The sequence below is a fragment of the Pyrus communis genome, chromosome 8, assembly GCF_963583255.1.
Source record: "Pyrus communis chromosome 8, drPyrComm1.1, whole genome shotgun sequence".
In the NCBI taxonomy this organism is placed as follows: Eukaryota; Viridiplantae; Streptophyta; class Magnoliopsida; order Rosales; family Rosaceae; genus Pyrus; species Pyrus communis.
In genome coordinates this window covers 22,908,231-22,932,796 of record NC_084810.1, presented here as the reverse complement: position 1 = coordinate 22,932,796, position 24,566 = coordinate 22,908,231, and the positions used below count along the sequence as shown (strand labels likewise).

The following is a 24,566-nucleotide window of genomic DNA, read 5'->3' as shown; positions in this document are numbered from 1 at the left end:
GTCTGTACTTGAGTTCGAATCTCCTTCCTAGATTTGAGTAATTTAGTATATATATTGTCTTGTCAAATATCTTTCACAAAGATTACTTGATACATATGACAAAAAAGAACATTACACAATGTCATGTTGAGCATCATACACAAAAAAAATTAAAGTTTCCGGAGGCGAGCAGCAACTGTAAGAAACATTCTTGTATGGGGAAGGTCTTATGCGAACCCGAACTCACAGAGAAGCGGAGCACACAAACATGCGTCCGCCTCACTGTTAGCAGGGGAATCGCATAGACCTTGCCCAAACGAAAGAACTCATCTTCTAGATGCTGACAAAAGTAGTGGGATGCTAAAACGCTAACAATGCTATGTCAAAAGCTTTCACCCAAAATGATAAACAAGGGACGAAAGGATTGGCTTACCTGTACAGGCTTGGCAGATGGAAAATCTCAAAACCAAAAAACTTCTACCCTGCATTTTGGATATCAGAGAATGTCGTCCAAGCTCTACAATTGTAATCAGCGTTTGACCTTGAGAGTATATTGACTTGATTTCGAGGCAGATTTTTTGGACTTTAAATTCTTGCCCTTCGGGGGGAACTTGTCATCATCAGAATCATCGTTTTCATCCCCAAACTTCCGGTTCCTCTTCTTCTCAGCTCCGGAACAGACAATAATCTTCCGTTCATCCTTTGGTTCCACAGGCTCGCACTTTTCCTTCGGCCGCCAAATGAAAAGTGACCTGAACAAGTGACATGGTTAAGAAGACATATCATTATGATGATGTAGGGAATTCCTAGTTTGATAATTTACATAATGCAAGTACAATTAGCGGATGAGTGTAACAGTGCCCAAACCTTGAACTGCCTGATGCCAAAACATCATCACGCGGATGTAGCTTGTTCACTGGACTGATTGTAGTGATGTTTGGATCCATGACCTCAGCAACTAGTTGTCCTGTGCTGATGTCTATGAAATCAATGGGATGGAGGGCAGCTCCATTATAGTTTTCACTTATGTAACGACCAATAACTGCAAGGGACTCTGACGAGTCCTGGATGACAAAGCAAGATAGATTTCAAAGATGAAACGAAAGAACTTAGTAATGAAAATAGAAATACTTCAGTCGAAACTATTACCTTTGGATCCCATTCAGCTTTGAAAGGAGTCAGATGACGATTGAAATCATGACTGTGTACAATCTCTCGGCTTGGGGTATCCATATTGCCAAATATAGAGTCCCATATACGAATACGGTTATCCTGTGAAGTGCTAAGAATTTTGCTGCCAGACATCGGAGAAAAATATGCAGAGTTAACAACACGGCTGTGTGCAAGGTCGTATATGGAAGAACCAGCTTCAATTCGACGAATGTCCCATATACGAGCCTACAAAAGGAATTACGTCTTAGATATTTTACCATATAGGTGAAACAGACAATACAGGCATGCAGAGAATTCCAGACGACCAAGCAATCCATAAATGTTTCAAATTTGTTAATCAGAAACTTACAAAGTGATCATTTCCACAACTCAGTAGAAGGTCAGGCCGCAATGGATTGCAGTGGAGTCCAACTACTTTGCTACCTTTCTTATGGACCAAAATTGGCTTCCCAGTTTTGTCATTGGAGCGAGAATCAACCCTATAACATAAAACAAATTAACAATTAAAGCAAAATATATTAACCAACCCCAAAAAAGAAATCAAAGCAAGCAATAATTGTCTTGCCAAATATTCTAGCTGGGGAAAATATGACGTCTGACAGGGAATTGGGGAAGAATGGAAACACGTGCTAAACAATGTAACTGTATCAACTGACTACACAATACAATAGTTGCATGCAAATTTCCCGTTTCTTTATTATCTGATTATATCTTTCTTTATCTCAGTTAAGAACTTAAGAAACAAAAACAGGTAAAATATACGTACATGTACAGAAAGCCAAAGTTGTCAGCAACAAGCACAACACCTTTCTCTGCATTGATATCCATTCCATAAAGCATTCTCCAACTGTTTGGCCCCTAAAAACAATCCATATACACAAATCAGTTTCTATAAAATTAAACTGGGACTAAGATGAATGACTTTATATGTTAAGCATTAAGATTGCAACTAACTAAGACGAACAGTGACACGACAAGCTTTTCAAATTGAGAAACAGGCTCAACAATGTAACAACCGAGAGAAAAAACACAGTTACGTGTGTTTGTATGTCATCTATAAATATATATATATATATATATAAAACAGCAAACTAGAGGAAAGCAGTGATGGACAAAAAACCACAAAAGAAAACATGAAATATCGTAACTTTCAGCGGCGGCTGCATCCTTCAAACATTTGTTAGGAAGTGACAAAAGTTTCATCACTCCTTCATGACATTCATTCATTAATAGCGAAAATAGTTAGGAATATGATTACCTGCCATCCATCAGGGTTAAGGTTCATCAAAGATAATGAAATTCTAGTCTCCAAATCAGTGCAACTAATGGTTCCATCAGAGGATGCACCATATACTGTATCATCACTTGCAGGTTTAAACCTGCAAGAGTTTTAATGTGCAAACTTTTTCTGTTATGGAAACAATAAAATCAACATAAAGCGTGTGTGTGTGTGTGTGCGAGCATGAAAACATATGATCTACATGTATGCGAGTGCATAAAAATAAATAAATAAAGAACTCACTTCATGTTGTTGAGTATACAAGAGTGTACATTTCCATAAACAATCTTTTCATGTACTTTGACAAAATCCCATACTCCAAGTTGTCCTTTCTTGACAATGAACCACAGCCAAAGAGACGCAAACGATCATTAAATTTAAGTTAGTCAAACATCATTAAACAATCAAAATCTTGAGGAACATAAACCTCAAGCAAGTCAAAACAAAAACTATAGGTGAGACTTACCTTATCTCCAGATAAAAGGATGTTATTCTTCGTTGGATGGAACTCTAAGCTAGTCACCCGTCTACTGTGATATCTAATAACCGCACAACTTACTTGATCTGGGATCACATATGCTGTCTTGATCTATCAAAAGGCAACAGAAAATATAAAAAATTCATAACACTAGAAATAATAAATGTTGAAAACAAGAGCAAACTTACTCTGCAAAAAAAAATGCAGAAACATAACAAATACACCACCACAGCATTACTGCCATTACATACTCGCCAAAGGAGTAAAAAGTTCGATTCACATGATTTAGCAAGTGAAAACCAATACAAAGGCACAAAGAGTTGGCTTGTCATGCATTCATCAAAGCTAATCGCATCAAATGTAGTCACAGTACGGCTAAAAAGAGACTGGTACATAATAGTTGCCCGAAAATTTTCTGTAAGCAGCAAACATAAAACCAACAAATTTCAGCTAACACAAGGCAAATAGTTAAGGCATACCGGAGCAACGCGAGGTCTAATCTGGCGTTCGAACATATACTCCAGCGCGTTACGGGTATTTTTATGGGGTGCTGGGACAACCCCATGCTCAGTAGCCACTCGGTGTGGGCATGCCACTGTAGTGTGGCCTTTAATACACAAAACCCACATAGAAAAACACACAATTAAGACAAAAATTACATAAAGTTACCGGATTATAGCAAACAAGAGTAAACCCAATTCAGTAACAAAATGTCAAATAGTTACCAGGCATTTTACAAAGAAAGCAGGGCTTCATTGGGCAATCAATGTAAGTAGCCCCCTTGAATCCAGCTTCATGCCCCGGCTTCTTGCACACCTATACGAACCGCCAACAAAACCCCAAAACACAAAAACCCAATTTATAGAAAACCGAAATTAAAACGAAATGATCATCAAACGGACCGAAAATGTTGAAGGAGCTTACTTTGCAGACTTTCTTGAGGCTAATAGTAATGGGTGATTTCCCTTTCTTCTTCTCGTCCAAAACCTCCTCGACTTTGGCTTCGTTTTCGCTCTCCAACACTTCATCTTCCTCTTGTTGTTCTTCGTCTTCTTCGGATGAGCTCTGCTCGGAGTCCGAGTCTCTCTCAATGACGACCTTCGGGAACGTCATTCTTCTGGTTTGCGGGGACATTTTCAGCAACAGAAAAAAGGGAAAGTCTAAGGATTTTGGTTGGGAAGAAAGTGAAGACAGAAAGACAGTGGAACACAGAGGGACAGATTGGGGTGAGGCGAAGAAAAGGAAACCGACCTTTAACCTGGAAGGACGGGAGGAGTTTACTTAAATACCCTTCAGAAAAACGACACCGATCTGTCAAATTTTCGAATGTTTTCGCGTTAGTATGGGGAAACAGGAAGAAGGGTGTTACTGGAATTGGGATTCAAATGTAGGGGTATATACGAACTTGCGTTTTTCTAGTGTGGCGGGAGAAGACGTGTCTCGCTTTCGGCCGCTTGGTTTGGCCGCAGTGTGCCGCCATGGTCGCCCCACATAAAAGGAGTTTCTTTCTGTCCATAGTCAATACCAACGTGAGATTTTAATTTTTACACGAGGTGGTTAATGTAAAGCAATAGTTACTTTCAGAACCCTAGATTAACGCAAAATGGACTAGAGAATAAGAAAATTAATTAAAATTGTTTGAAAATTTTAAGTTTTAACTATAAGGATAAAATAAAGAATAAAATAAATAGTATTATGATTGTTTTTTAGTGTAAAAATATAATTTTTCGTTAAAATGAACAGAGAACTTTTCATTAAAGTTCTCTGCAAAATAACATTTATGACAAATTGGGTTTTTGTGTTTTTGGGCTTTACCAAAAACATTTTGCGTTAATCTAGGGTTCTGAAGGTAGGTAACTATTGCTTTACAAAGGGCTGGAAAAAAATCCCAAAAATCCCAAACCAAACCGAAAAAATCTCGATCCCAAACCAAAAAAATCCCAAACCAAAATTCCCGAAAATTTCGGTATGTCATCCCGAACCAAACCGAAATTTTCGGTATGGGATTCGGTAGTACATCTCCATTTTTTCGGTATTCCCATACCGAATGAAGTCATGGATTGCTTTCCCATAAGCCAACTTTCCAGCATGACCACAAGCTGAAAGAATGGCAGAAAGTATCATCTCATCTGGATCTGGCTCCGCATTAGAGTTCTTCATCTCTTCAAACAAAAGGAATGCAGTGTCGAAATGGCCACTCTGAAAACATCAGACCAAATCATACCCGTTAATCATAATACTCCAAGCAACCACATCTCTGCGAGACATTTTATCAAACACCAACCGTGCATCCATGATCCTCCCACAAGCGGCATGCATTCTGACCAACCCGGTCTCCACAAACGGGTCCGAATGAAAACCCAACTTCCAAGCTACACCGTGAATCTCCATCCCTTCACTCAAAGCCGAAGCTCTAGCCACCGTCTTCAGCAGCGGCGGAATGCTAAACCTGTCCACCCCCACATCCTCCCTCCTCATCCTCTCATACACCAAAAGGGCCTTATCGGGCTCAGCGCATCGTGAGAACTCCCGCAGGAGCTTGTTGCACAGATGGATTTGGGGTTTGGGGATTTGGTTGAAGATGGAAAGAGGGTAGTGGAGGCTCGGCGAGAGGGTGCAGGAGGAGAGGAGGACTGCCATTGAGGAAATGGCGGGTATGGATGTGCTTTGCAGTGATAAGACAGGAACACTAACTCCTAACATTTCGGGATTCCCGATTTGTCCCGAAATCCCGAAATTATTTCGGGATTCCCGAAAATTGGGATTCCCCAAAATTTGGTTTGGGATTGGTATTGAATTTGGGATTCCCAAAAATTTCGGTTTGGGAATCGGGACAAGGGTTTCGGTATGGGATCCCATACCGAACCACATTGTTGCACAGTTGTGTACACTCTTTGTTCGCAAGGATATATTTTAAGGAAACTAATAAAAAAATTTGAAAACTTTGAATTTTAACGATAAGGACAAAATAAAGAGTAAAATGAATAGTACCAGAATTGACTTTTTAGTGTAAAAATATGATTTTTCGTTAAAGTGAACAATACCGAAAGCTTTTCGTTAAAGTTCCCTATATTCTATGGTAAACAGTTAGGGCTTTTTCAGTTCTATTGCTAGCAAATTGCTCGAAATTATCGATTTCACTTACCAGTTGCATAGTGCACATTTTTTTTTTTTTTTTTTTAGTCGAACTATAGATTTTATTGGATTAGATGTTAGATTAGTTACCAAATGATTTCGAGTCCATGCCGTCATGCAATGGCTCAACTCTTTTCCATTACTGATAAGAGGCCACTTGCATAGTGCAGGTGTTTTGATAAGTGCTTATTCTGAAGGATGTTGCGTCACATCTGTTATCCAGAGCGTTGATACATAATCATCACGTTTGAATAGGAGCAGGCTCATGCATAATACTGTGGAGGTTCCTGAGTGGCTTGAAGTTGAACGTCGGATTGTATAAACTCGATGCAGTCATTTGGGTTCTACTTAATCCTGCATCAGTTTAATGACAAAAACAGCAGTAATGACAGCTTCCCATGTTTACGTAGGTCTACCTTGAGAGGTGACCTATTGTTCTATTCCATCAGTCTTTGCACCGAGCCGTTTTAACTTGGTTTGCACAGCCACCATGCTTTCAGTGGAAGAATGCAGATCATGAACAAGAACAAGGATACTTGTGCTCCAAGGTATGTGACTCTTGATTATGCGTTTCATACAATTAAACTCACCATGTATGATAGTCACTTTGGTCTACAACTTTGTTTCACTAGAGTTGGCCAAAACATGTAATCGAATGTGGCAACGGTATCAGATTATTGGGAAGAAGAGGAAAGGTAATGGACGGAACCGACAAGGGGAAATCCCCCTCCTTCCTGCTGCAGAAGTATCCATGATTGAACAATAATGTGGTCGATAGCAGCTCCAAATCGTGTATCGGAGTTAGGTATGGACTTTTCTTTGATTAATTTTGCCTTCTGGTTAGGTGTGTTGAATGTTAAAGAAGAATGTGGGCGAGATGCAAAGGACGATCGTATTAAGACACTGATTTATTTGTTGCATCTTTTTTAGACTAATGCAATTTGGGAGAACAATGAGATATTGGATGCAAAGGGCAATTCAACTACACCAACTTCCTCAGTAATTTCATTAGAAGAAGTCCCTTTCCTAAAACTTGGGAGAACTATGAGGAACTAAGTTGTTTAGGGCAATGAAAACATTGGATACCCGATCAATATACAAAAGAAAACCCGAAAAACTTATCAATTTATTATAAAGATGAACCCAACAAAAGTACTGAGCTTATCAAATGGTGGAGATATGTAGCACACCACACTGTGAGCATGATGAACAGACATGGAAAATCAAATTTGTAGTTGTTCCAATAAAACTAATTACGTTCATATATTGGGCTGCTAATAATCATCACGTGGTCAATGTCCTTCAGTTTCTCGGGTTCTTCTTCAATGCCGATGAATCTTGCTATATAAGAATTGATTTGGATTGTAGTGGATATGAATGATGTGAAAAAGAAAATATGAGCAATAACCAGAATTGAAAGGGAAATGAATGAGGAAGACTCATCGTATACCATAATTATATTTAATTAATAATTTTTTTTAATTTTAATTATTGGTTTATTAAATAATTTTTAATTAAATTTAGATTTTGACTAACTTAAATGATATGATTATTCACATCAAATGTCATTTTTTTTATTTTTTATTTTATTTTTTGGGTAAAAAAATATCATATAAAATTATATACAATTATGGTACAAAAATATAATAAGAATATAAAGGTCTCCGATGACGACTTTGACATTGTCCTGCAAATGTCGTTTTTTGAATCTTGATCCTGATGAAGATGGAGATGATGAGAATTATTGAGCTCCACTTTCAGTATTTATCGGAAGAGAGAGAATATGAAGGGGATGCGGAGGCGGGGAAATGAATGGGATCGGGTGGGAGGGAATTGGATCTTCTCCTCTTTCAGAGGATCATAGGGATCAACCCGCACACAGATCGTTGATTAAGTCATAATTTTTTTTTATTTCATATTTTTCACGTAAAACGAGATTGTTTTACTTTTAAAAATATAAAAAGCTTTTAATTACGACAACATGATTTTTTATCAACGGTTCGTGTGCGTTGATCCCTAGGATCCCTAGGAAGGGGTTCCGACGAGGATCCAAATCCTGATGGGAGTTGTCGGAAGTAACAGATGCTATGTCGAGGAGTTTTTGAGAGGAGGAAAATGTTTTCTGGGTTCGAAGAGAGAACTAAAGGGGAGGAGAGAGAATGTGTTTGGTAACTAGAGAAATGTTAAAGAGATTTTATTAAAGTGAGATTTTTTTATAAACTATTGTTACCGACATAATATCATATAATATTAACAAAAAAATTGTGCCAAAAGCATGGCAATTAACAAAAAATCCATATAAAAAAAACATAGTATTTCTCTCGGTAACAAAGAAATGAATAGTTTAATGTGTTTTCAAAATTGGAAAGGGATCTTCTAAGGATCCCGTCTTTCAAATTCATCAAGTTTAAGGATCTGAATTGTTGAAATTTGATCAAACGGTTAAAATTATTATAATTTTTAAAGTGAATTTCTGTTTGTAACTGTTATATCAAATTTCAACGATCTGAATCTTTAAATTTGATGGATTAGGAGGAAAAGATCGAGAGAGATCCTTTTCCTTCAAACTTACATATTGCTTTATTGTGTTGAGCCACAATTATTTCAGGTGGGCCACCAAGGATAAGGGTGTCCTTATCCACAAACCATGATTAATCATAATTTAGATTATTTAATATGAGGATTAGCCTTCCTTTTATTCATTTGAAACGTATCAACTATGTTAAAGACAAGATGTTTTTCAACTTGGAACACGAAATAATATGTTATATGTTATAATGCAACGAGAGGTAATTTTATTCAAGTGTTTGTTCACTTGTATATTATTATTAATATATGACGTAAATACTTGTATTTTTATCACACAAAAAAATTATCTATTATAATTATCTATTCAACAAACTTAATCAAATTCAACTATGTTAAAATCAAAGATGTTTTTTTAACTTGGAACACGAAATAATATGCCATATGTTACAATGCAAAAGAAGGTAATTTTATTCAAGTGCTCATTCACTTGTATATTATTATTAATATATGACGTAAATACTCGTACTTCCATCACACTGAAAAATCTGTCGTGATAGACATCAAGTTAATCATAATTATCTATCAAACAAAAACTTAATCAAATTGCGCGTCATGGTTGGCCAGTGCCCTTGGACGACTCGTCCTTTCCATGGTTTTTCCCAAAACCTGGTGCTCCCCTACCCGCTGCGCCGCCTGGTTATTTTCTTCCTGCACGTATCTTCAAAGTCGCCAATCAATCCTCTCCACGTCACGATACCAAAAATTCAACCCCTCCATTAAACCACGTGGCTCGCAGTTAATAGCTACTTAACAGGGAACGTTAAAGTCTTCACCGCAGAGGATCATTCGTAAATCTAAAATTTGGTCAGTTGGATAAGGAATTTAAAAAGCGGGACCCTCTGGCTTGTTTATGGAGTTTGAAGCGGACAGTGCAGTGAAGGTCTGAGCTTTTGTCTCTCTAGTTTCGTTGTTTCGAGAAGCTGAGGGGATAAGGGGATAAATATAAAGGTTGAGACTTTAGGGGTTTTTGAACTGTTATTCTTATTTTCTGTTTGGTTGGTGGGAAAATAATTTTCCGGGAAAATTTCCAAGTCATGGGAAAACCGTTCAGGGACTCTCTTAAAGCGCTTCAAGCAGATATTCAGCACGCCAATACTCTGTAAGTCTCCGCCTTCTCCTTCAATTCAATTATCCACTAAATATATGAATTTTCGCTTAATTTTCCGCTCCTCTGCTGCACTAAATTTAGGAGTTTTTTTTTTTTTTTTTTTTTTTCATGGGTTTTTTTTCTTCCAATTTTATGTTTTATACTCGTAGGGTCGATTTAAAGACTTATTTTTTTTTTCATAGATTAAAAAAAAAAAATTTCTTAGGATCAAAAATTGATTTTTACTGTGTAATTATGTATTAATGATGTGGGTTTTATTGATTTCGTGCATTAATTGGACTTTGGAGATGTAATAATTGTGGAATGCTTGTTGATCAAATGCTTTGTTTGGCCACTGTTTTTGTTCAGGGCACTGGATTATCCGAGGGAGAAAGACGGAGCACGTCTTCAGATGAGACTGTCTTACTGTCCGGCGGCCAACTTTTTCCTCTTTCTAGTCCAGTGGACTGACTGTCACCTCGCCGGAGCACTCGGCTTGCTTCGAATTCTTATTTATATGGTACATTCTTTTTTCTCAATCGAATTTCGTTATATGTCAATGCGTGATTCGGTTTTCGTGATGAGAGAGAGCTGAGAGAAAGATGATAGAGAGTAAAAGGAATTTGAAATGGATTCCTCGGAACGTTTGCTGCATACAGAACATGTTGAAGTACAACAGTAGTATAATAGTTGGTTTAAATTTCCTGCTATTTCACCGAGAACTGATAGCCTATGGAGTGAACACGCATTCTCGACTGTGGTAGTATGATTGCCGGGCCTGCTGGCCTATTGGGATAGTGGCCTTCAGGGTGTTGGGGTCAAGTTTTTGGTTTATGTTGTGTCTGTTGGTCTTTATTGTCTGGCATGCTTTGTAATTTCATCGTTGATTTTCTCAATTTTTAATTCATTCATGTCATACTATCTTCAGAAAATGTAGTAATTTTATTTGACTTCTTGTTTGGTTGTGGGAATGCAATCGATTTGTGCAGACTTATCCTGATGGAAAGACCACCATGTCTGTTTACGAAAGGAAAGCCAGCATGAGAGAGTTTTATGGTAAGTGAGATTCAGTAAAGATGTACGTAAATGCTTATTGTAGTGGTAATATTCGTAGGCAAATGCTTTGTGCTGCAAGTACATCTTGGGAGGATGCAAGGGGGGCGGTGGAAGGGCATTTTATTTATTTTTTTTTTTTGGGGTGGGGAGGGGGGGGGGGGGGTGGTGGGGGTGGCAATGGATATAACTATTTCTTCCTCGATATTCATGGATTATGTTTTGTGAACACTTTTATTGTCATGGGCAGCTGTCATATTTCCTTCTTTGTTGCAACTTCAAAGGGGAATCACAGATGTGGAGGAGAGGAAACAGAAAGAGATTTGCACAGCCAGATACAAAAGAAGGGATGAACCCGAGAGAGGAAAACTCTCTGAAATTGAGATTGAAAGAGAAGAAGAGTGTGGAATTTGCATGGAGGTGAACAGAAAAGTCGTGTTGCCTAACTGCAGTCACACATTGTGTTTGAAGTGTTATCGAGACTGGTAAGCTTTTTGGCCTTTTTTTCTTGTGTTTTCTTTTATAATTTTCAACTTATTTGTATACAGCATATTCTCGTTGTATCCATGAACTGTGATTTCTGTTAGCAAGAGTGATTTCTTGTTGATGATTTCCATCTTGCATGCCACAGATTAATGGAACTGAAATTCTACCTCGAATAAGTGTTAACAACGTTCATTAGGTCATCTTTTCATTTTTCGGGATACTCTCGTACACATTGGACCATGTGTCTTTATAACGTTTTCATCATTAAGTCTTTGAGTTACCCCGTTTGGCTCAGATGAAAGTTTAAAATGGCCAACGACTTCTTTCAGAATTGGCCTCGTTTAATCGAATGATACTGATGCGTAAACCTGGAATTTCGATTTTCCTTTTCCTTGTTTAAATGCTTTTTATTTCCATTCATAATATCGAGCAGAACCTGATGCTTTCTGCTGTTTTTTTCAGGCGTGGTAGGTCTCAGTCATGCCCCTTTTGTCGCGATAGTCTCAAAAGAATCAACTCAGGTGACCTTTGGATCTACACTGAGAAATGCGATGCTCTTGATTTATCATCAATCTTAAGAGAGGACCGCAAGAGACTATTTATGTACGTAGAAAAACTGCCTCTTGTTATGCCAGATCCTGTTTTTCTACCCTATGATTCTCATGTCCGGTGAGGTTCGTCTACATCTTGCATTCAGGAACTGTGTATATAACAAGCCTTACCCTACTGTAATTTAAAACCTGTTAACATGTAAATGCACTTTGGCCATTGTTTTGATTCGCTTCAAAAGAGTAAGATGTATTTTGTTCGTGTCAGACTTTCGTTCCGCGTTTTTTTTCGTTTTGAATTTCATTCATAACTTGAATACAATACTTGCAGTAGGTACATCAATTTGAATCACTCTACATAATGCTATGAGATCAAGAAGAACCAGAGCAGTATGACGCTGGATCTCGAGTCACGATCTATTGCGTTGAATGCGTACGTAATCTGCGTAAAAGCGAGGTTGGTGTTCTTCTGTATGAACATAGGCATGGCCTCCATGAGTGGAAACATCAAGACCTGCAATTTCGTCAGCCACAGAGATCCTCAAAATCTTGAGCTTGTGAAGGGTGTAGAAGAGAGGACCCATTGTCAAGCTGACCCAGCCCACAATGGCCAAAAGCTCAGCCACTTGGGCTCCGAGCAGCCTCCATCCGCCGCCCATAAAGAGACCGTAAGGCCGTACTGTACCGACGGCGCCTGCATTATAGGCTTGGACAACGAACTCCTCTTTCGCGAACAGCCCTGTAAATATCAAACCCCACGCACCACACCCACCGTGCAATTGGGTCGCCTCTAACGGGTCATCAAATTGTAGTTTTATGGCCAAGATGTTGAACCCGATTAGAACGCAAGCTGCGAAGAAACCACAAACAACGGCAGCCCACGGTTCAACCACGGCACATCCCGACGTTATCGCTACAAACCCACCAAGCGCCGGCCGAATAGGGTAACGATTCCAGCAGTCGATCCAGCTAACGTAGTTGCAACCGCTGTTCGGCCCACGCCAGTCCAATTCCCTTGATCACTTGTGTCCGGATACGCCACAAGAATCTTATCAAACGAGCCCGGATTGAACCCAAACCAACCGAACCACAACAAGAAAGTCCCAAGCACCACGAGCGTTGCGTTATGGCCTCTAATGGGCGTGGCCTTCCCAAACGTGTCAAACCGGCCCACTCTGGGGCCTTCGATGAAAGAGCCCCAAAGCCCGGCAACCCCGCCAACCAAATGGACCACGCCACTCCCAGCAAAGTCAATTGCCCCAGAGCCCAACAGCAAGTTACTCGAATTTGGACTAAGCCACCCAGTGGAAGACCACACCCAATGAGCCACCACAGGGTACACAAACCCAGATAGAAAGCAAGAGAAAACGGGGTACGCACTAAATTGGGTACGCTCAGCAATTGACCCACTAGTTATACCCGCAACGGCTATGGCAAAAGCCCATTGGAAAAGGAAGAAGCTGTAGTCATAGTCGTAGGTGGAGTTGGGAATGTCCTTGAGAGCAAAGAAACTTGTACCAATAAAAGGGTTGGCATTTGAGCCTTCTCCGAATGCAAAGGCAAAGCCGAAGAGGTAGTAGGAGAGGCTACCTACCACGGCGTCGACGACGTTGGTGAGCATTATGTTCATGGCGTTCTTGGCTCGAACGGAGCCGGCGCAGAGCATGGCGAAGCCGAGCTGCATGACGAAGACGAGGTAGGCGGAGAAGAGGAGGTAGATGGTGTTGATGGAGTATTCGACGCTTTCCTCCCATGAGGCAGCCATGGGAGAGAGAGAGAGGGAGAGAGAGAGAGGTGGTTGATATTTGAGATGGGTTTTGGTAGTTTTGTATGTTAGTGTGTGTGATGAGAGGTTTGAAGTTTGCACTTTGAAGGGTAGATGCATACTGGTAGGTCGCTTGATTTTTGGTAGTCGGTTTCCTATGTCAATAATACGATTTAGACGCATAAGTCGACTTCGTTGCTTACATGTTCTCATTGAATATTTGTTAGTGGCGGCTGAGTTTACAAATAGGTAATAACATTTGACTAGAACATCGGAACGTGCAGTTGAGGAGATTGTAATTCTTGACTGAGAAAATATGTATTTTGGTTACTGGAACGCTGAAAAATTAAGATCCGACCCAATCGGATTTCATACACCATTGAGAGAAAACACTAACTCCACCTAGCCATCTGAAAAATTTAGCCCGAAACACGTTTTAAATCCTGGTAGTTTTCACAGAGTTCCTCTTTCGTCAATGTTACTTTCGATTGCATTGAATTCAGTCCCTGTAGCTAGTTTGCAGATTGTCTATTTACATCTACCTCGACGTCTACATGTAGGCATGATGACCGTGCTCCTCTTAATTCGGCCTTTAGATTTTGTAACGCGATTGAAAGTTCCGCTGATGACAGAAAAGACTTTCAAGAAGGGGAGGCAGAATCCGAGGGCACCCGATTGCTTTCACCATAAGAGGATAATGATGGTTTTAGTTTGGACCTGGGGTACTTCATCTTATGAATCTATTTCAAACAAAGCAGAGATTTGGAAGGGTACCTTGCAGTTCAAGGCAAGTCAACAAATGAAGGGGGTAGCGACAATACTCGGTGTCTTCGTGTTATTTGCTTTGATATGGTCCAAGGGATTGCTTCTTTCTTCCTTGTGGGCACTGTCCTGCCCATTTTACTTGCGGAACAAGGTTTGTAAACCTACAGCATGCCGCCCTAGGGCGTCGTTTTAATATAATCCTTATACGAAATCATTGTATCTTCTGCAAAATCATTTGTAATCGATTTTGCAAATTCGATTACACAAATATAGTTAACTTGTTCATAAAACTAGAGTTGATTTTATCGAATTCAAAAGTTGCATTCACAATTTGAATTTCCATCGAAAACAAACTGGCAGTACATTGATCATTCTGATGAATTTCCTCATATACTAACCAAAATCAATAAGAAATCAAATCAGAGGAACATCTTATTATATACTAAGTAGCGAAATTACAGTCTCTCGTGATTAAAACTCTGCTTCTGCACACGGTGGAGATTTGAAAGCCGTCGTCACCTCCACATCTCTTCTACCGGTCATTGACAAAATAGCTTTCATCTGCAAACAGTCAATCCTCAAAGCCGGTTGAAGCTGGCCGAGGCACAACTTAAGTTTCGTCAAACTGAGACAGCACCTTTGGTCCTAACGATAAGTGGACGTCTTTAAGCGAATCTTCATCGTCTTCATCCTCCAAAAGCGGTTCACCACCTCCGCCATCCAAGCATATCGGACAAGAACAAACGCCACTGGTCGTCGTGAGACAATCATGATCAGAAAAATCTGGCGGCATTGCATTAAGGTCAATGCCGCTCTTGCATTCCTGATCTTGATTAGTTCCACTGATCTTCTTATTTCTTTCATCAAAGTGCACAAGAGAACTACTTATCCTTGCTCTCTTGTTCTCCGGTTTCTCCTTCAATTCTTGGGTTGGATGATCTATCTTGTTCGCGCACCTCGGATTCTTTTTAAGCCGGCAAAGAACAACCTTTCGGGCTTTATGATCGGAGCCATTGCCATCAAAGATTTCTTGGGTTTGATTAAGAATGTATTCTTCTAGGAGCCAGCCACAGTCCTGTTCACATCCCTCGTTCTTATACTTGAAGCACCTCTTATCTCCAATTGATTTTCCGTCAAAATCCTTAACCGTCTTATATGAGCTTTGGCTCCAGGTGCCTCCGGCGTCAATGGTGCGTTTGATGTAGTTCGACGGCAGATAATGCAGTTCGTAGAACAAGTACAAGTCTTGATCCACAAGGGAACGTCCGCCGAAATTGTCCCAGATAACCCACGGTTCCGTCTCCCCGAAGGGGTCGAACTCGTGCAAGAAGCTCCGGCAGTACGCCATAAACTGCTCTCCGGCGACGACTCTGTTGGAAAGATAGAAACCGACCAGTTCTTGATCGGTTGGACGGAATCGAAAACCCAGCGGCACGTCGCCGTAAAAACGCACCAGCCCATTGCCGTAGAAATTCGCCATTGTTAAGTTAATCAGGGCTCTAGATTTTCATTCTTGAAGATTTGAATGATCGGCGAAAGAGAAAAATTCCGACTCGGAAATGGGTTTTCCGATGAATTTAGAAACTTTCTCTCTCTCTCTCTCTCTCTCTCTCTCTCCAGCAATGTGCAGTGCACTGCTACAGTAACAAGTGCTAAATATAGAGTTTGCCCCATTTTCAACCGTTGGATCTAGTCCTATCCAACGGTGGATGATGTCTTTTAATTATCCATATGGAGGGTATCAACGGTATCTCAAATTTTTCGTATTTTATTTATTTGCCCAAATTTTGGTATTTTTACCAAAACCGAATTGTAATTTTCCATTTTTACCAAATTTCATTTACGTCGTTTTCTCGAGCGTTCACCAACGCCGAGCCATCATTCCCGCCAAGTGTGAGGAGGAGGAGAGTGGAAGTCCGGAACCGGGTCGGATAAAATCCGGCGAGGTAATAGTCTGAGTAATTTGGATCACCGATGTGAGTCGCCTGCCAACTGTTTGATAAATTGCTTGTGGTTCAAGTTACTGTGAATAGTTTTCCTTGTACATTGCATTTGAATTGCTCTGTCATTTGCAAGTGCACTATTTGCGATTGGTTAGGATATCATTTACTGGATTCATGTTTGGCATGGCAACTAGGGAGGAGACGTAATGGCTCGATACTCCAAAGTCTCAACCGATGGTATAATAGGGCAGAATAAATGCTATGATGAATTTATGGTGTTTCAGAATGCTTTCGTAGGAAAAATGATCTTTTATCGTTGATTGATCAGCGAATGCAATTACTGGATAACACTTACTTGTTCATTGAGCGTCAATGTTTTCTCACCTCATGAGTGGAATAGTAACATATCAAAAGAAAAATGTGTAGTTTTTTGGTTTTCTAGTTTGTTCTTAATCAATTCAAATTTTAGTATGTGTGAGTTTGTAGGTTTGCAAATCTAGTCGTATGTGTTTTGTTGTTTTTCCTCCCATATGGTTTGTTCTGATCACTCCCTCACCAGCCAGAAATTACCGTTATACTATAGCCTATGGGCCTATGGCTGATGCATAATAAAGAGTCCTCTCCCGCAAGTAGGGGACTGGGTTTGTGGAGGCTGGGGTTGATGCAACTCATTTTAGTTATACATGACTAGATTATGTGATTTTGGAATTTAAAGTTTTAACTTACCAAATGCATCAGAATTTTTAAGTTCTGCAACTAGGGAAGCGGAGACAGTTTGGGCCGGCACGAGGCTACTGGTGTCCAAACCAATTGGTCATGTACAGGATTTAGTTCTCCTAACCTGTTGTATCTGGCGATAAATATATTGGTTTGTAATGCTTTTTTGGAATAAGGATCCTCTAAACATAGTTTAGTCTATGAAAAAAATTCAATTGCTTCATGTTGAACTTGTTCTTTATCCTTTAACGCTTTCTCATCTGAAATGAGTTAGCAGAACGGTAGAATGACCAGTCCTAAGTTATTTGTTACTTATGTCACTGTTCCTCTTGATCTAGGCTTTAAATTAGAAATGGAGATGGTTAAAATAGTACCATACATGTTGATGCATAAGAAATCACAGATAGGTGTAGTTCTATACTGGTGAAATTTTATTGTAATGTGCTTTGAGATACTGTTCGCTTTCATGAGATCAGTTGTCCTGTCATCTATATGCTTTCAGAGTGTTGCATTGCATCTTTTTTATCTCCTTTGTTCTTAATTCTCTAGGTTTTACATTGATGACTCGGACATGTTTTGAAGTATGGAGGTCTGTAAGAAGACTAGTAATGATTTTCTTAATCTTGTTTTGGTTACTTTTCATTTATAGGGAATTATGGACGAATCAATGATTCTCACAATGCTGGGCAGATATCTGTAGATAGTAGAGTAGGTTGTGACTGCTAACTAGCAGTGATTGGAAATACAGGCGTAAGATGTGGTGTTTACGCGTCTTAAATTGGGATTGCTTTGGGTCAGATGGATTCGACAACAATGCAGATCACAATGATGATGGGACTGTTCTGCATTGTTAGATTAACAATAAGACGGTGTTCAGATGAGGATGAGTTGACTTAATAAAGCCCATGGAAGGTAGATTTGAAACTTCAATTCCAAGCAACCCTCAAAGGACATTAGCAACTACATGGTGCAGCGATAGATGTGTCCGGATATCTTTGAATGCTGCAGGAACAGAGGTACCATGGTGCAACAACATGGATTGTCTCAAGCGACTTGGTGGTCGTAGTACTGGGACGTTTTTGAATGCTGTAAGGAATACAATGATTTCATTTTGCTCTTTTTTTTGGCTCTTGATAATTATACTATCTCGTATTTGTCCTTTGGATCTGAACTGGTTCTAGATTTGTGTGATTAAATTTTCTGAACAAATATGTGATCGATCTTTCATTGGCTCCGACGGAATATTTAGCGCCACGGATTCTTTCATTGTTATGCCAATGTGTTTCTGTGCTTTTCCATAGTTTCAATTCATGTTAAAAACCAACTTGTGAGTCTATACATTATAAGTAAACAATTACACGTTGATCAGGAAGTAACTCAATAACAACAAGAAATCAAAGAAACATCTTATATATAAACTAAAACAGAAATTACAATCTCTCGCCGTCGAAATCAGACAGCTGTAGTCACCTATACGTCTCCGATCTACTGATCATTGAACACAATTGCCCATCCACAAACAGTCGTTCCAACAACTCATCCCATCCAACGGCCAAGGCTCTTGAGTTCCGTCAATTTGAGGCAGCTTCTCTCGTGACCATGCAGATCCACAGTCTAATGGTGGCAACAAATCGTCGAGGTCAAAAAACATATCTTCACCGTTCTTCAAAAGAAAGTCTTCATCCTTCAAAAGAAACTCACCACATTCGCTGGCAAAACTTACCGGCACATAATCATGATCAGAAAAATTTGTGGGCATTGTACTACCGTCAATGTTGCTTATGCACTGCTGATCATGATTAATAGCGTCACTAATCATCTTGTAATTGGTTTCATCGAAGGGCACGACAGGAGCACTGCTAGTACTAGGGCAGTTTTGTAGTTCCTCAACAGTATGGGTGATCACACTCGTAGTATTTTGTGATCCCACTTCGTTTCTTGCCTTCTTTTTCGCCGGTCTCTGCTTGACTTCTTTTCTTGCCTTCTTTTTTGCCGGCTTCTCCTTGACTTCTTTTCTTGCTCTCTTTTTTGCCGGCTGCTCGTTCACTTGTTGGGTTGAGTTCGAACAATTCTTCTTGTTTCCGCTCCTAGAATTCTTTTTAAGTCGGCAGAGAACCACCTTCCCAATTTCGTGATCGGAGTCATCAGCGCCAGCAACTACACTAGGAAGAATGCTGTACTCTTCCAAGAGCCAGTCACCGTCATGCTCACACCCTTCCTTCTCATACCGCAAATTCCTCTTTTTCCCCAGAGCTTTTTCATTCTGCAAATCCTTAACCGGCTTTGAATTGGATTCGCTCCACGTACCACCGGCGTCAATTTCACGTTTGATGCGCGCCTGGCTTCTAGTCTTGAGTTGGCAGAAGAAGTACAAATCTTGATCTTCAAGTCCCGGTCCGCCAAAATTCTCCCAAACCACCCACGGTGGAGTCTTGCCGAAGAGGTCGAACTCGTAGATAAGATTAAAATTGTTGCAGTCCGCCATTAAGGACTCTCTGTGGAGGAATCTGTTGAAGAGGAAGAAACTGATCAATTCCTGATCGGTCGGATGAAACCGAAAACCCAGCGGCATACCATTAGAACCCAGCAGCGGATTTTCATAAGAACCCAGCGGCACATTACCACCATAACCCTCCACCTCCATTGTTAAGACCTCGTTAGGGTTTCTGTGCGTTAATTATGTGAATTAACGTGGAAGAAATTAGGTTTTGATGAGTACAAGGACCTTCTCTGTTGTTTTCAGAGACTATTTGGTGCGAAATCGTATGAGATCTTTCCTTACCAGGCTAGGACCGCTAGGTGATTATATACTTTTTCTTCCCATGACTCTGCCGTTGGATCTAATCTCATCCGACGGCTGGGCGTGTTTCACATAAGTAGCCGTTTGGTTTGTGCAAAATAGTCACGTGGTTAGGGATTCAAGAGAATTTGAAATATCCTACAGTGGATAGGAAAAGTATAACTATATTTTCTCCTGCGTTGTTGTTCGCGGGCGCCACCGCCATCCCGCCACTGGAAGTCGGAAACCGGGTTGGATAAAATCGGGCTGGGTATTAGACACCCTCATTGATTTGTACTATATAAACTAACTCTCTCTCTTTCTCTCTCTCTCTCTCTCTCTCTCTCTAATGAATGCCTGGTGCATGCACTGCTAAAATTCTTGCCGAGAACGCCAGTGGAAGTCCAGAACCGGATCGGAGAAAATCCGTCCAGTCATCACTTTCGTAAATTTTGGATCAGGATGCCAGTCGCAAGCAAACCCTTGATAAAATGCTTGTTTGACAAATTGTAATTCGCTACGATGTATTATTATGTAAGTTTTGATGCTTATGAGGTATTTATAGTGTTGTGCTAGGATAGCACCAAACTAAATGGAACCAACTCAAGCTAGCTCACAGGAAATTTATCAAATGAAAATGCAAGAACAAAATATAAAAAACATAAAGATTTTAACGAGGTTCCTCCACAGTCAGTGTAACTGGAGTACGTCCTCGGAGCAGTAGGAGCTCACCCAATAATCCACTATCAACCAAATGGGAGTTTACAAAGTGTTGGCAATCTCACAACCCAAAAGCCCACTACACCCAATAGCTCTCACACACCAAAGAAACAAATAGAGAAAGAAATATAATGAATAATTTCTTCTCTATACATATATCTCAAAGCTATTACAACAACAACTACTTTGGTGGATGATTACTAACCAATTGAAGCAGCAACTTGTTCTTCTTTTTGGGCTCTCTGCAAGACTCCCTTGCTCTCTGCAAAAAAGAGCTCTTTCTTGCTCTTCCTTCTCTCTGCTTCTTTTCAACCGAAAACAAAATGAGCTCTTTATTTCTCTCTACTTCTTCAAAACCAACTTATCTTTTTTTTATTGAAAAAACACTCACGGGTGTTGAAGAAGAGAACAAAACTTTTCCAAAAGCAAATGTCTTTTCCCTTTTTTTTCTCCCCAAAACAAGGAAGGATGTTTTCCTTCTTTCTTTAGCCGAAAGGTATTTTGGAGGATAGTCCACTTGGCCACAAACTCCAACATATAGATGGTTCATAACCTTGTTTATTCTTTATTTTGGCGAAGGAATAATTTAGATTTCATCATTGGATAATTTTGGCGAAGGAAAAATGTAATATAGTTGGTTCATAACCTTGTTTATTCTTTATTTCGCCAGTAGATATGCTCTTAGAGCAACAATTGAAATAAAAAAGCGATTGATACATCCAGCGATATAGCGTATACAGTAGTGCTGAAACGCTATCTATGGGAGCATCCCTATCTGACAGAGGCATGGACATGAAGGCCCCCATCAATATGGAGGGTGATCTTGGTCGTGTAATGGGCCACTTTGTTCTCTTCTTTCAACTTGAATATGAAGCTCCCGAATAGCACAGCAGAAAACATTAGCATCTGTCGACGAGCAAAGTCCTTCCCTAAACAAATCCTTGGACCCGCCTGTTTATGTAAATCACAAAATTTCTTCAATTCTTTTTCTTTTTTCAATAAATAAATAAATAAAATGTGGCATGTATCGATGCTATTCTCTTACACTGAAGACTATAAATTTGAAAGGGCTTTCTTCCTGGAAAACGCCATTTTCGTCGAGCCATCTATCTGGCCGAAATTCTTGTGCGTCATCACCCCATAGATACGTCATCCTGCCCATGCTATAAGCATTGTATGCCACCATATCACCTTTTTTGACACTAAATCCATCTGGCCAGGTATCATCAGATGAACAGATCTTCGCATTCTTTGTCGACAGTTCATATGTCATCACACAAATTGTAAAATAAATAGTCAACAACGATTCAAAATAATTCAAAAAATTTAGAAAGTATGCACATCTGTTTATTTCTGGCCTTGAATTGAATAAATCAAAAGTGAAGTAAGGGAAAGAAATAAACAGAGCCTTCGGAAACCATTTCCCTTGCAATATGTATGCATTTGGTTTAATTAAGAAGTTAGTCAAATTACCAGTGGAATTGCAGGGTAGAGCCTGAGTGTCTCGGTCAAAGCTGCATAGAGATACTGCATTTTGTTAAGAGCTTCTTCATTAAGACTGTCTGCAAGTTCAACAATGCTTGAATCATCTTTCAGATTTGCCGCTTCTCGAACTTCCTTCGCAACCTTTTCTTGCATATGAGGGTGCTTGCAGAGCATATAAATAACCCACGTAATAGTGCTTGCCGTTGAGTCTTTGCCGGCAACAATGAGACTCAAAATCAAGTCTCTCAAGTACTTTGGATCATTCCCTTTCACTTCCAAAAGCCTTGAAATCATGTCTCCCTTCTTCAACTGTCACTCATCCGCATTAATCATACATATTAAGATACTAAACTAATCATTAATTAATGGAATGGAAGGTAATTAACTCACTGCAGGTAGCTCATCGTCTGATGAATTATGGGATGTTTCAATCTTTCTGTTGATTAATTTATAAATAAATTGATCCATCAGTTTAATATCATTCCGCAGCTTTGCTTCTGACCCAATGTTGAAGAACCGTTTGATTTTCCAGGAGAAATCAACAAAACGATACAGGGTAAGTTTGTTTGCTTCATCGAAAGCATGGGCAAACCGGGTGCCTTCTTCATTTGTCCCATACATGGTATCTACTTCCATTCCAAGCAGAATCTTGACGACTGAATCTAACCCCGCTTTCATAATCAAATCCTTCCCGGTACAAGAAAATAAAATAAAATAAAATAATATATATTAAAAAAGAACCAACATTAAAATATCTCAGAAGAAATAAAATGACAATTCTATCTATGTGAATATCGAAGCATTATTGAAAACTTACTTGGATCTCTATTACTTGGTCGCAGGTTGCCGCTTTAGAAATTATCCCAGCAAGCTTTACTGCTTTGGTTTTGAAAACTCCATTGCTGAAGTCTTTAGCTACTTTGGTTGATATTTCGTAGCTAGATAACTTCCTTTGATGTATCCACTTTTCACCATCCACAGCGAAGATCCCATTACCCAAAGCATCTGTCAAAATGTCGTAATTGTACAACCCCTGCAGCAGGTCAAGCTAGTTAATTAGTCGCATAAATTAACGTGTGAGACAAAGTAAGTACGACCATTTGATAAAAACATGCATACCCTGCCATAATTTGCGAAGTTTGTTTTGAGAATGTATTCAATATTTGCAGGATCGGCGGTGACAACGTAATTTACGAACAAGTTAAGCGCCCTGAAAGTTTTGTGTTTGTATGCAAACTCAGTGATAAAATCGTGCAACCTGTAGAAGTTGACGAGGGTGTGTAAGAAGGTTGTGACAACAGGAGGGTATCTCTTTGTCTTCTCAGAGCGTTGCAATCTTTTCCTGGCATAGGATCTGATCGCCAGTATAGCTAAAACTACTACAGCTAAACTTATTGCATTGGGAGTGGAAAGAAAATCCATGACACTCAGGGAGGCGGTGAAGAAAAGAAACACCTTGTCTTACCCATATATAGAGAAACAAGTTTTTTTTATTTTTATAACCATGTATTTACAGTTGGGAAATAAGTTGATATCTAACTTGTCTCCACGAGGTTAAGTAAATGTAATTAAAGAAAAATATTATTAGACCGTAATATTAAATGACAAAAAAAACATGCACATGAGTTTTTGCCACGGTCCAAGTATTCAATGCCTCATGTCAAGATCGCAATCCTACCTCCCATTAAGTTTCTTTAAGGCTTAAATGTCAAAATGGTCATTGTGTAATAGTTGTATGGAAAATTTATTCCCTTTGTTTTCGATTTAACTAATTTAGTCTTCGTATTTGTCTCTTTTAGCCAATTAAGGACATTTAATTCAATCTCTTATAAAAAATTCATGAGAAAAATTATATGAGATATAGTTACTGACATGCCCCAACCCCGATATTCCCAAATACCAGGATAAGCACGTTTTGGCTGACACCCGAGCCCAAGGGTGACGAAGCCATAAATATAACAATACGCAAGAATAAAAGGAACCTGAATCCAAAAGTCATAATACAATAACCATGATACGGGGTATACAAATACTAGGAGACAATCAATAAGATTCCGAATTTAACATGAGTGCAACGTTCAATGATAACTAATAAAAAATAAAGGATGCACAAATATGTCCAGATCATACCACTAAACGGAAGTACGATTGAATGATAGGACATCAATTACAGATATCATAAAGAAATCATACGCGAATGGAAGATCGTAATATCACTGGTAAGGAAATGCCTCGATTCTCGAGTCGTATTCCTCGTCACTATGTCCTGATGGGGCGCAAAAACAAAGGTTGAGTGGACCATAATTTATATAAGTACTTATAATAATAATAAAACCCTTTTTCTTTTTTAACATACTAATCCCCTGTTTTGAAAACATATATAGTACTACATATAGGTTTCTCTAAAACTCTAACATGCCATGAAAACATTCGTAGGTGACTAAACTCGTATCTAAAATGGGTATCGAAGAAAATCTCAATATCTCATAACTCAAATCAACATATATACTCAACTAGGGGTATCATAGTAGCCCGAAGGCATAATATGTCCATCACCCAAAGGTGAAGCTGTACGACACTGGGTT

At 39.4% G+C, this 24,566-nt stretch overlaps 6 protein-coding genes and 1 pseudogene across 6 annotated transcripts; 1 reads left to right on the top strand and 6 right to left on the bottom strand.

The window, feature by feature from the left end:
- Window positions 1-32: 32 nt before the first annotated feature.
- On the bottom strand, window positions 33-4,140 carry LOC137742556 (protein DAMAGED DNA-BINDING 2-like). The gene is made up of 11 exons (XM_068482457.1): window positions 3,834-4,140; window positions 3,635-3,725; window positions 3,389-3,516; window positions 2,898-3,020; window positions 2,675-2,763; window positions 2,411-2,531; window positions 1,919-2,010; window positions 1,502-1,631; window positions 1,129-1,377; window positions 847-1,043; window positions 33-731 (listed from the first exon to the last, which is right to left on the bottom strand). The coding sequence occupies exons 1-11, from the start codon at window positions 4,041-4,043 to the stop codon at window positions 509-511; spliced, it is 1,653 nt and encodes a 550-aa protein (XP_068338558.1). The 5' UTR covers window positions 4,044-4,140; the 3' UTR covers window positions 33-508.
- A 634-nt stretch (window positions 4,141-4,774) lies between these two features.
- Window positions 4,775-5,612, bottom strand: LOC137743168 (pentatricopeptide repeat-containing protein At4g14820-like). Its single transcript, XM_068483061.1, has 3 exons — window positions 5,235-5,612; window positions 4,897-5,108; window positions 4,775-4,784 (listed from the first exon to the last, which is right to left on the bottom strand). Exons 1-3 carry the CDS (start codon window positions 5,610-5,612, stop codon window positions 4,775-4,777), a joined length of 600 nt encoding a protein of 199 aa, XP_068339162.1.
- A 3,888-nt stretch (window positions 5,613-9,500) lies between these two features.
- LOC137742747 (E3 ubiquitin-protein ligase AIRP2-like) lies at window positions 9,501-12,074 on the top strand. Its single transcript, XM_068482688.1, has 5 exons — window positions 9,501-9,732; window positions 10,090-10,240; window positions 10,710-10,776; window positions 11,024-11,258; window positions 11,722-12,074. Exons 1-5 carry the CDS (start codon window positions 9,668-9,670, stop codon window positions 11,930-11,932), a joined length of 729 nt encoding a protein of 242 aa, XP_068338789.1. The 5' UTR covers window positions 9,501-9,667; the 3' UTR covers window positions 11,933-12,074.
- Window positions 12,075-12,096: 22 nt separating this feature from the next.
- On the bottom strand, window positions 12,097-13,812 carry LOC137742746 (ammonium transporter 1 member 3-like; annotated as a pseudogene).
- An 870-nt stretch (window positions 13,813-14,682) lies between these two features.
- LOC137741554 (NAC domain-containing protein 83-like) lies at window positions 14,683-15,926 on the bottom strand. The gene has a single exon (XM_068481251.1). The coding sequence runs from the start codon at window positions 15,815-15,817 to the stop codon at window positions 14,948-14,950; it is 870 nt and encodes a 289-aa protein (XP_068337352.1). The 5' UTR covers window positions 15,818-15,926; the 3' UTR covers window positions 14,683-14,947.
- A 2,436-nt stretch (window positions 15,927-18,362) lies between these two features.
- LOC137741453 (NAC domain-containing protein 83-like) lies at window positions 18,363-19,633 on the bottom strand. The gene has a single exon (XM_068481160.1). It carries the CDS (start codon window positions 19,567-19,569, stop codon window positions 18,490-18,492), a length of 1,080 nt encoding a protein of 359 aa, XP_068337261.1. The 5' UTR covers window positions 19,570-19,633; the 3' UTR covers window positions 18,363-18,489.
- A 1,497-nt stretch (window positions 19,634-21,130) lies between these two features.
- On the bottom strand, window positions 21,131-23,428 carry LOC137743736 (cytochrome P450 704C1-like). Its single transcript, XM_068483682.1, has 6 exons — window positions 23,101-23,428; window positions 22,799-23,014; window positions 22,372-22,668; window positions 21,970-22,290; window positions 21,542-21,745; window positions 21,131-21,447 (listed from the first exon to the last, which is right to left on the bottom strand). The coding sequence occupies exons 1-6, from the start codon at window positions 23,401-23,403 to the stop codon at window positions 21,268-21,270; spliced, it is 1,521 nt and encodes a 506-aa protein (XP_068339783.1). The 5' UTR covers window positions 23,404-23,428; the 3' UTR covers window positions 21,131-21,267.
- Window positions 23,429-24,566: the final 1,138 nt, after the last annotated feature.

Coding starts and splice junctions, on each gene's coding strand:
- LOC137741453 (XM_068481160.1), bottom strand. CDS start 19,569: ATGCCGCTGGGTTTTCGGTTTCATCCGACCGATCAGGAATTGATCAGT.
- LOC137742747 (XM_068482688.1), top strand. CDS start 9,668: ATGGGAAAACCGTTCAGGGACTCTCTTAAAGCGCTTCAAGCAGATATT. Junction 9,733..10,089: donor ATTCAGCACGCCAATACTCT/GTAAGTCTCCGC, acceptor GTTTTTGTTCAG/GGCACTGGATTATCCGAGGG. Junction 11,259..11,721: donor TTGAAGTGTTATCGAGACTG/GTAAGCTTTTTG, acceptor TGTTTTTTTCAG/GCGTGGTAGGTCTCAGTCAT.
- LOC137742556 (XM_068482457.1), bottom strand. CDS start 4,043: ATGTCCCCGCAAACCAGAAGAATGACGTTCCCGAAGGTCGTCATTGAG. Junction 3,517..3,634: donor CTTTCTTTGTAAAATGCCTG/GTAACTATTTGA, acceptor TGTGTATTAAAG/GCCACACTACAGTGGCATGC. Junction 1,378..1,501: donor GTTGTGGAAATGATCACTTT/GTAAGTTTCTGA, acceptor TTCCTTTTGTAG/GCTCGTATATGGGACATTCG.
- LOC137743168 (XM_068483061.1), bottom strand. CDS start 5,612: ATGTTAGGAGTTAGTGTTCCTGTCTTATCACTGCAAAGCACATCCATA. Junction 5,109..5,234: donor CGTTTGTGGAGACCGGGTTG/GTCAGAATGCAT, acceptor TGATGTTTTCAG/AGTGGCCATTTCGACACTGC.
- LOC137741554 (XM_068481251.1), bottom strand. CDS start 15,817: ATGGCGAATTTCTACGGCAATGGGCTGGTGCGTTTTTACGGCGACGTG.
- LOC137743736 (XM_068483682.1), bottom strand. CDS start 23,403: ATGGATTTTCTTTCCACTCCCAATGCAATAAGTTTAGCTGTAGTAGTT. Junction 22,669..22,798: donor ACCAAGTAATAGAGATCCAA/GTAAGTTTTCAA, acceptor TGTACCGGGAAG/GATTTGATTATGAAAGCGGG. Junction 21,746..21,969: donor TCTACCCTGCAATTCCACTG/GTAATTTGACTA, acceptor CTGTCGACAAAG/AATGCGAAGATCTGTTCATC.